Source organism: Lepidothrix coronata, unplaced genomic scaffold, assembly GCF_001604755.1.
Source record: "Lepidothrix coronata isolate B3197 unplaced genomic scaffold, Lepidothrix_coronata-1.0 Scaffold158, whole genome shotgun sequence".
NCBI classification, from domain to species: domain Eukaryota; kingdom Metazoa; phylum Chordata; class Aves; order Passeriformes; family Pipridae; genus Lepidothrix; species Lepidothrix coronata.
The window spans coordinates 848,532-858,217 of NW_016690338.1; the positions used below are offsets into that span (position 1 = coordinate 848,532).

The 9,686-nt window shown below is 47.1% G+C and overlaps 1 protein-coding gene and 2 long non-coding RNA genes across 4 annotated transcripts in view; 1 reads left to right on the forward strand and 2 right to left on the reverse strand.

The window, feature by feature from the left end:
• Positions 1–3,050, reverse strand: part of LOC108504305 — a 19,997-nt gene extending 16,947 nt beyond the window's left edge. The window contains exons 1-2 of the long non-coding RNA XR_001877065.1: positions 3,040–3,050; positions 2,502–2,506 (exon numbers count right to left, since the gene is read on the reverse strand). This is a non-coding gene — a long non-coding RNA (uncharacterized LOC108504305). The remainder of the gene's footprint in view (positions 1–2,501; positions 2,507–3,039) is intronic.
• TRIO (trio Rho guanine nucleotide exchange factor) overlaps positions 1–6,637 on the reverse strand; it is a 248,016-nt gene extending 241,379 nt beyond the window's left edge. For both annotated transcript variants that reach the window (XR_001877064.1, XM_017829066.1), the window contains exon 1: positions 6,460–6,637. Coding sequence is in view for 1 of the 2 variants with exons in the window: in XM_017829066.1 (XP_017684555.1) it covers positions 6,460–6,574 (115 nt within the window). In the remaining variant the exon portion in view is untranslated. The remainder of the gene's footprint in view (positions 1–6,459) is intronic.
• Positions 6,638–7,373: 736 nt separating this feature from the next.
• LOC108504296 lies at positions 7,374–8,793 on the forward strand. The gene is made up of 2 exons (XR_001877058.1): positions 7,374–7,968; positions 8,596–8,793. It is a non-coding gene; the product is annotated as an uncharacterized LOC108504296 (long non-coding RNA).
• Positions 8,794–9,686: the final 893 nt, after the last annotated feature.

Sequence of the window (9,686 nt, forward strand, 5' to 3'; positions counted from 1 at the left end):
AATGCTGGAAGCCTACACTTTTCTTCCTATACTTTACAACTTGCCTCCTCAACATCTTAGAAAGACAATAAAAGGAATTTTCTCATCCTCCTGTAAAGGTTCCTTTGTCCTCTTAAGGAAAAAAAAAATCATAATTATGAAGCAGTAATGCTTATTTCTGTTCTTCAGTAAGGTCCAGATTACAAAATATCACACTCAGAAGACCAGCAAGAGACACAGTTCAGCACTGCTCAGCAGGAAAACCTGTTACATATTTGCAGTGTTTTTTATTAACCGATGGTACTGCCATTTATGCATAGCTGTAACATAGCAGATGAAACAAATTTGACTAAATGATTTCAGAAGACTCCACTCAACAGCCCTGAAAAACAACCCTATTTTTTAAATAAATGCACAAAGACAATTAGGCTATTTCAGATGAATTAGAGCAGCTATTTGGCAAAAAAGCCACTGGAAAGGGCTTTATATCTTTAAAGCATAATCTTGTCATTTGTGCTGTTTGGTGAAACTTTGTGGACACAACTCATTTATGACCCTCCTCTTTGTGCATCAATACAACAACCTACTCTAGAGGCTGAAAATCAGATGCTTTAATGTGCCGTAGTGTCTACTGCTAAAAGCACTTGAGTTGTTCCCTGTCATTTCAATTCCTCCTACTCACTACTGGATAAGTGATCTGTTTTCTCAAAACAGCAGTATCCTTCCTGAAAGAATATGACTCAGCTTTGCAGATCATCAGTATTACTTCACCAGTAGTCTACTTTTTGCTTTCACCGCATCAAGAAAAATCTTAAGTTAAACAAAGATCCCTCTCCAAAACAAGTCAATTTCTTTACGAGAACAATCAAATAGATGTAACCATTTTACTCCTTAGATTCAAATTGCCTGCTATGACCTTTGTGTTTTGTTCTGTTTGGTTTTTTTACCTAGTAGCCTTTTTGTTAAGATTAAACTTAGTTCTCATCAAGCAGAAAAATTTTTCTTTGTTCTCTTTAAAATCATCATCCACTTTCAGACAAATACCTTCAGCCATCACTGCATTTTCAAAGCTTCAACACGTCTTTACTATTTTAACTTTTGCTGACCATGAACAGCTATTTCAGTGATCTCACCTCCTTCAAGCTGCAGACCAAAAATCACTGTGCAGTTTCACCCTATTAATAAACTGACCTAACAGTCTGCATCTAAACATATCTATTTGTTGACAAGAGAAGAGAAAAACTAATATTTTCTCTTTATACTGGGGTAAGGGAAGTCTTTCCAGCCTTTCTTCAGGTTTTATTTACCTAGACAGTGATTTTACACGCAAAAGCTTTTGGAAGTCACATGATATTTCAGGTTTAAATTCATACCTGTTTCTGTGGGACAGAAACTTAAGAGCTGTGGGACATGCTTAATTGGGGAGAAACCACTTCTTTAAAAAATATTTACTACCCATCTTGTCTACATAGTGACTGAGCTCCTCAATTAATGAAAGCCTCAGCTGCACCAAATCTAGTCTTACTTTTGTCAGCTTCTTTCTGAGCACATCTGCATTTCATAGCTAAAACGTACTCCTTCCAAGAATGGACCTGGCTCTCTAACTCCCATTTACCTTCCACTTCAAATGTATAGTTTATCAACTGTCAGCTATCATGGATAGCTGTCCCCTTGTAGAAATATTTAGGACTTCTGCCTCCGATTGTTTCAAACATCCCCTAACTTCTAACTTCCTCTATCCTTGGTTATCCCCAGAAAAGTCTGGCTATTTCACACTAAGACAAGTTACACAACAGCTGCTGCATTTCACACTGAAGCTCTCCATCCTATTCTTCATTGTCCCAGGGAACATCCATCCAACAACACTATTCCCAGAGTAACTTCCCCATTGTAACTTCATTGTTTCTGTAGTTATTTTTGCTCTGCATATGCACATCAGAATTATCAAGTTGTGACATTTTTCTATGGTGTTTTTCAAAACATCATGTGCATACATACACCCCTCACGTCACTTTAACCATCTTATTAAAATATATGCCTCCGGAATTGGTTCAAAACTTCACAGTAGGACCCATTCCTTCTTCACCCCAGGTCAATTGGCACTAATGACAGCAACACTGCTGCAACCTTCTCGCTTCCTCAAGCAACTCAAAGGACAAACTAACAGATTCTTGAAAAGCTGACACAACACTAAATTTTTTGTGGTGTTTACTTTTTTTAATACAAATATTGTCATCACTCAAAGTAGCATGAAAGAATGGACAAGTTCTTTCATACTTTAAAAACTCTGCATGCTCACCACTTCTTAAAACTCCCAAACACCCCTCAGTTCCTGACAGCCACAGGGACAAGAACCAATACTTTCAGAGGACAGCATGGAGCTATCATATGGGGTACCACCAGTGCTGCCTGCCAAAACTTCACTTTTGGCTTCACTACTAGATTGTTTTTGTTAAGACACTTGTCAGTACTCTGTAGCTACTCTGTCACGCCAAGTAAGCAACAACCACAGGTCTGACTACCTTCTCTGTAAATTAGCTAATACACATCAGCAGGAGATGGATGAATGCTCTTAGAAAGGCACTATCTTAACTTTATGGATCGTGTGTTCTGCTTCATGGATTTAAGCTGGAAACTGGGCTTGTTTTTCACATTTGGTGTCTAATACGAAAGCTACTTCGCCCATGATCTAAAAGCGAGTGTGTTTTTTATTAGTAGTATTCATGAAAAAACTTGCTGCTCTTTTAATAATATGCTTTCTTTTTCTTTTCCATGTAATCTTTCCCAACCCTCTCTTCTTTCCCTCTTTCTAGGAGACTTTCTCTACTATGGTAGCATTTTTAATGTTGTCTACTACAGGCAGTCAACTATCCCAGCCACTATCACACAGGACACTAATGTAAAGCAAGCTAGGCAACCGATTACAAAGCAATATAATTAGGAAGAAATAAAACATAAGTCCTCCTTGTAAACTTGAAGCAACACATTTTCAAATAGATCTGTTGTTTTTTATCTTTATGGTATCATTTGTTCAGTGATGTTCATGAAAACTAAGCAAACCACAAGATCATTATTTAAGAGAAAAAAAAAAAAGAAAATCAATCATCTTTTCACAACACTCATTAATACTTCCTATAAGGTCTCAACTACTCAAGCAATTATCAGCCTAGGCTGCTATAGGCAGACTTGGTTGAACCCAGACTGATTCAAGTCTCAAGTCACTAGTAGTACTTGAAGAAGTCTTCTAATGTCCATAATCACAACAAATCTCAGCACCCCATTTTCCTAAAATACTCACATGGACATTTTGGTACCTATACACATGTACCTCAAACCAAAGCTTTAAATTCTCTTATCATTAAGCTTACATTAAGAAAAATGTACTTCCTACAACTATTGTGTTTTCTCTGTCAAAGTGTAATCACTTTGCCTGGCACTAAATTCTGCTTCTTAGTAGTTTTACTCTTAATCCTGCCATGAAGAAAGTGACAGATCTAACAAGGTGGTTTTGTCTTTTCAACTTCAAATAATGAGATTTAGATACCAAACAGGTAACAGAAAGTAAGCTGTCTCAGTATCTTCCCATTCCAATAAAGGAATTCCTCATTTATATTCAAGACATACAATCTTTATGTGTTCATACTACTACCTCACTTCTAGTTCAGCTGCTTTCTTCACATTTCAGTTGCAACTTATTTCCACAACAACTCAAGAGTGAGTTTACATTTACATAACCAAAGTGAAAACTGGAAATGCACACATTTCAAGTGATGTGAACCTAGCTGTTGTTCAGTATCCTAACAAAACATTTTCCAAATAATGGAACTCCATTCTCCAGGCTACTTTAATTCTATTTCCGACTTAGTCTTACAAGAGGACAGGAGGAAAGCCAATAACCCCACTTGGCAGCTCAACTGACCAATTTAACTAACCTAGAATTAGAACTTATTGTTTAGGCGGGTTTTTTGTTGTTGGGTTTGGTTGAGGTTTTTTCCCTTCTGGAAAACGTTGGAACATTTTTACTCTTTTTCTCTTTTAAGTAACAGATACAGCTTTGATGATATTCTCTGCAAGTGACAGGAAAAAGGAAGCATTTGTCATTTTAAATTCTGTAGAGAGAAAAATATTTTGTCTGCTCCTATACACCAAACAAAGTTTTTTCCTTGTTCACTGATCACGAAGCCCACTGCGTTTCACTGAAAAAAAAAGTGCCTCCTGTTCAAACAAAGAGAAGCACTGCAGATCTCTTAACAGACCCTTTCCTTATTAAAGAGTATATCATGTACAGAGGCAGGATTCAAAGAACTCTTCCCAATACCAAACAGCCACAATAGAGGCCGGAACATTTTCCAGCATATGTCACAGCCCAGGCCGAACCAGATAGTCTCCACAAGCAAATACAAAAATGAGAATGTCAGTTGTTAAATACGCTCTAAGAGTTTTTTGACATGTCCTTCTACTACTTTAAGATTTTCGGTCGCTGCAAGAATAAGATCAGCGTAACCTCCCCGTTATCAAAAAGTCTCAGCATTGGAAGTCATCACTACACCACTTACGAGTTTATCAACTTTATGTCATCCCTCTATACTGAAACACAAACGTGGAAGTTGACTATTAATATAGCTTGCAAGGTCTTCCAAAACTGCAAGATTACTACACAAGTACCCATTTGTAACTACTGTGTTTAAGTCTACTGTAATCTGTCATTTTGCTTTCAACGGGATTTTTTCCTCAGAACAATAAAGCTCAGTCCTTCTTCCAAGAAGAAATCCACCAAGGCCAGCATCTTGACTCGACAAGGAGCTTCACACTCATTGCTGTCACGTGAAACAGGTTGCCTTGGGAGCATCAAGCCCTCCAGAGGGGACACAGCCCCCTGTTCGGACTCTCTGTCCACAGAAACGCAGCTCCGAGGGCTTTCAGGGATGTCTGCTGCAAATCACACCTCCTCCTTCGCTCTCATTAAATCAAACACACCGAACAGCATGCACCGACCGCGAGCAGCACTGATTACGCCGTTTCCCACTTCCCTCACGGACTTCCTTTAAAACCCAATGAACACTGCTTTTACTACTATTATTACTACTGCCATCATTATTATTTTTCAGACACTAAATCGGCCATCGCCCTCATCTTTCCAGCGGTGAGTCTGCATTTTCCTTGTTCGCCGCTCCTTTTTAGGCATCCCAACGGAGCAAATGCCCAGCCCTGCCGCCCCGCCCGGGAGCGGTGCCCGGGGGTGCCCGGGGGGGCGCGGAGCCGCCGGCGGAGCGAAGCGGAGAGAGGGGAGGAGCTGCCGCTGCTCGGGGGAGGGCAGCCGGCACCGGAGGGAGGCTCCGCTGCCGCCACCGCCGCCCAGGCTACCGGCAGGGCTCCGTCCCCGATGGCGCTTCGTCTGGCCCGGGCAGTCCAGCCTTGCCCTCCGTCCCCGCCGCTATGCCCCGGGGACACCGTCTGGGCGGCGGGGGCAGCCGCCCTGCCCGCCCGGTTGTGTGCCGAGAGTAAACACTGAGGGAAAAGGCGGCCTCCATTTTTTTTTTTTTTAATCCCGGTAGCCTGTCAACAGGCTCCCCCCCCCCCCTTCCCCACCCGATCCTCCGCACCCAGCCCGGCTTCCCAGCCCGGCAGCGCCCGAGAGCCGCTGCTGCCCCGCCTCAGCCAAGGCAGGGACACCTCTTAAAGTGGGCTTCGCTTTTTGTCTGCCTCTTTCCCTTCTCGCTGTAACATCTGCTCTCCACGCTGCCCTCTCCCACTCCTGCCCTGGGCCGCCACCCAGCAGCACGGCACCGGCGGAGCGCTGCCTTTTATAGCGGTGTCATCCCCACCTGCCTCCCCGGGGGGCCCGGCCGGCGCAGCCCGCGCCCCGCAGCCCCGCTCACCCTTTCCGCCCTCTCGACACCCTGGGCTACCGGACCCGAGCGGGTCCTCTGCCCGCAACCCCCGGCGGGACATTTTCGGGGGGCTCGGGTCCGCCTGACGCTGTGTGGTGCCGCCCGGCCCCGGTGACGCGCCCGCTATCGGGCCGGCATCGGAGGCAGAGTCGCACCTGTCAACGGCAACACCGCCCCGGGGCAACATCAGCCCCGCACCCTCCCGGCCGGGCCGGGCCGCCACCGCGCTCGTTTTCACGCCTCGGTTCTCCTGGCGAGGGTGGCGTCCCGCCCGCGAGTTGCAGTGCCTGAGCCTAAGCCCCGCTGTTCCCGGCACGGGATTAGGGAGGCTCAGCTCTCTTCGCCGCCGCCGCCCCGAGGAAGCGCGGCGGCGGCGGCGGCGGCGCCCCGCACGGACGGGCAATGCCGAGGCGGCCCCGTCAGCGAGGGGCGGGCGAGCCTTCCCCGAGGCCACCTGACAAAGCCGGCTGCCCTCCCGGATCCGCGGGGAAGACGTCGCTTGCCCAGGGCCACCTTTCGCCGCTACCTCCAGCCGCGGTCTCGCCGCTGGCCCTGCCTTTCCGCTCCCCCGGGACCGGACCGCACTCACCGGATCGGAAGAACGCCGCGATGTCCGCCGAGTCCTTGGCCGCCTCCTCGGCCCCTTCCCCCGCGCCGCTGCCGGCCGTGGTGGCGGCGGAGGTGGCGGTAGCGGCGCTGCTCATGGCTGCTCCTGCTGCTGCTGCTGCTGCGTGTGCCGGCGGCGGTGGCTCCTCCGGGCGAGACCCACCGCTGACCCCACCGCCCCCTCCGCGGGTCCCGGCTTCACCTCCGGGCGGGAGCGGCCGTCAGGGCGGCAGCCGGAGCGGGCGAGCGATGCAGGGCGGCGGCGGGCGGCCGCAGCGAGCGTAGGGACATGAAGGTATGTGCGGAATGGCAGCTCCAGGAGCGCCCACCCCCCGCAGCCACCTAGGAGGCGGCGTGTGCATGCAGGGAGTCCGGGCGGGCGGGCGGGCGGCAGCCGGAACGCAGACAATCGCAGGAGGAGGAGGAGGAGGAGGAGGAGGAGGGCGACGACGACGACGACGGCATGGGAAGGGCCAGCGGTCCGCGCAGCCAGCAGCCGGTGGGCGGAGAAAGAAGGAACGTTTCCAGCCTTTTTGTTCTTTTCCTTTTTTTCTTTTTTTTTTCTTTTTTTTTTTTTTTTTTTTTTGAGGGAGCGAGGAGCGATCCAGAGGAGCAGCAGCTGCTCTAGCCGCCGTACTGCCAGCGGCCGCAGCAACCACCGTCCTCCATCTTGACTAGGAGGAGGAGGAGGGTGGGAAGGGGGAGTCGGGAAAGGAAGCGAGTCCCCGCCCGAGGAACAAGGGCGGTGGAGCAGGGGGGGGAGCTCGGGAGTCTCCGGGTGCATCCGGCACCGGTCGGGATGGGGCGGGGCTGGGCGGTGCAGGTCGGTGGCTCTGCCGCCGAGCTCGCACCCGATCGGCGGGGGCGCGGCTGCGGGGGGTGCCCGTCCGGCGGGGCGGCCAAGGGGGCCAGGAGCCGTGTGTTTGTTGTTCGGGCTTTATTTTTCTCTCTCTTTTTTTTTTTTTTTTTTTTTCCTTTTTTTTTTTTTTTGGCTGCTTCCGACTGGCTTTCGCCCTCCTGCCAGCTCGCCGGTGTGCGGCGGTCGGGCTGGGGGTCCTAAAAGAACCCAGTCCGCCTGGCCCAAGGCGCGGCGGGAGCGTGGGAAGCGCCCCCTGCTCCTGGCTGTCACTCCTCGGGAGGCTCGGTGCGAGGGCCCCCCCCCCCTCTGGGTGCTCGTGCTTAGAAAGAGCTCTCCTGCCCGGAGCTCAGAAGGAGCCTGGCTAACGGCTCCAAGGGAAAGGGAAAAAGGGGCACGCAAATTCTTCAGAAAGGTTCCTTCTAAAGGCATCCTTTACACTGCTGTCTGCGTTGTGGATATTTTTTCCTCAGTGATCACCGAGGCACTTCAAAATGTTCTGTGCTGTGGGCCGGTTCAATTAACATAAAATAAGCAAACAGCTCATGACGGAGAGCACAGTTGGATGTTGGTTAAGATGCGTCCCACTACCGTCTTGCACCCCATGTTAAGCTGCCAGTATAAGTTTTCGTCCAGGTAAGGTTGAAGAGAGCTGGCAGGAATCTTAGCAATTGCACAAATTGATGAAGCTGAGTAACCTGTCTCAAATGCTTTTGGTAAATAGTAAATTATTAACACACTTGAAACTCAGAAGTTCAGCTTCAGGTATTAAACACCTGAATCTCTGATAAGTGTTTAAAGCAAAGGTAAGTTCGAGATATTCCTAGAACACCCTGAGTAGGAAGGGACCCACAAAGATCATCCTGGCCCTGCACAGGACCACCCCAAGAATGACATCATGTGCCTGAGAGCTCCTTGAGCTCTTCAGACTTGGTGCTGTGACCACTTCCCTGGGGAGCCTGTTCCAGTGCCCAACCACCCTCTGGGTGAAGAAACTTCACCTAATATCCAACCTAAACCTCCCCTGGCACAGCTTCATGACGCTGCCTCAGGTCCTAAGGGAACTCTTAGGGGTTCTGTTAGTCTATCATAGTCAGATGATGAGGAAGTCATCTGCAAGGTTCCCAAGGTTTGTATTTGTCTGCAGTTGTACAGCTTGATGAAAAAGCTTTTGTGCAATTACGTCTGCCCTAATTTCTCTTACAGGGAAAAGATGAGTTTGACTGAAAATATTTTTTTATTTTTTTAATGTTTTTCTTTCAGGCAGCAGGCACAGGAAAGAGTTCCAAATTAGCAACCCACTGGCAGAAATGGTTGCAACGTGAATTCCTTTCTAGCTGGCCTAGCACCATCCACTTAGCAAAAAACATGAATGGGACAAATGCTGCTGTTCCCTAGCAAGCAGTGAGTTGACCTGGGAGTAGGAATAGAATGCTGTATATCTGCACAAAAAAAAAAAAACTGGCATAAGAATGTAAGAGAATTTGATAAGTGCATGGGAAGAGTTAATATAAAGAGTAAAGAAAAAAAATAGAAATCTCCATAATTTGAGCTTTCAGTGGCTGGAGAGCAAGAAGTGCTTGAAATTACTTGTTTTCTGAATTTGAAGTAAGACTTTCATATGCTGTGCAGCACTGGAAAAAGCTTTAGAAAGCTGTTCATCAGTTATTGAAAATAAAGCACTATCTGTTTCCAACTAGTTGCTCATCCAGCATACTGTACAAATTTTAAGTGGGCGCCAAAAAGTCAAGATTCATTTGAACAATTTTGAAGGCCGTATGACTCAAGTTTGTCCCTTCCTGTGTCCCCTCCATTTGCTGAATTGCGAGAGGCACTGGATTTGGGTTTTTTTCTAACACATGGATACCCTGAGCCATGTACACCACTACAGGAGCCTTTCATCACTGTGAAAGTGATTGAGATCATCTAGTTGTAATTTGAGCTCTTCATCAGCAACAAAGGTGGCCTGTACAGAAAATCTTCCAAGATTCAAATATGCTCATATCCTTTGCAGCATTCTTAAGGATTATGGCAATACATGGTGTTCACACTAATGTTCAGGATGCAATGTTTACTGATGTGTAAGTTAAAAGAGACAAAGATAGGAAAATGACATTATGACTCTCTAATAAAGCAAGGATTTAATTCACATTTATCCACCTTAGATATCAAATACCACAGTTAATATTTTGACATTAGGAAATTAAGTTTCTTAGTCTGGTTCTTCTTGATCATTTTAGGCTTGAAAACTAAAACAAACAAACAAACTTGGTATGCATTGTCTATGTGGAGAGCACTGCACATTGAAAAGATTTGTGAATTTGGTTACTTCGCAAGCCTGTCATTAAGGCAAT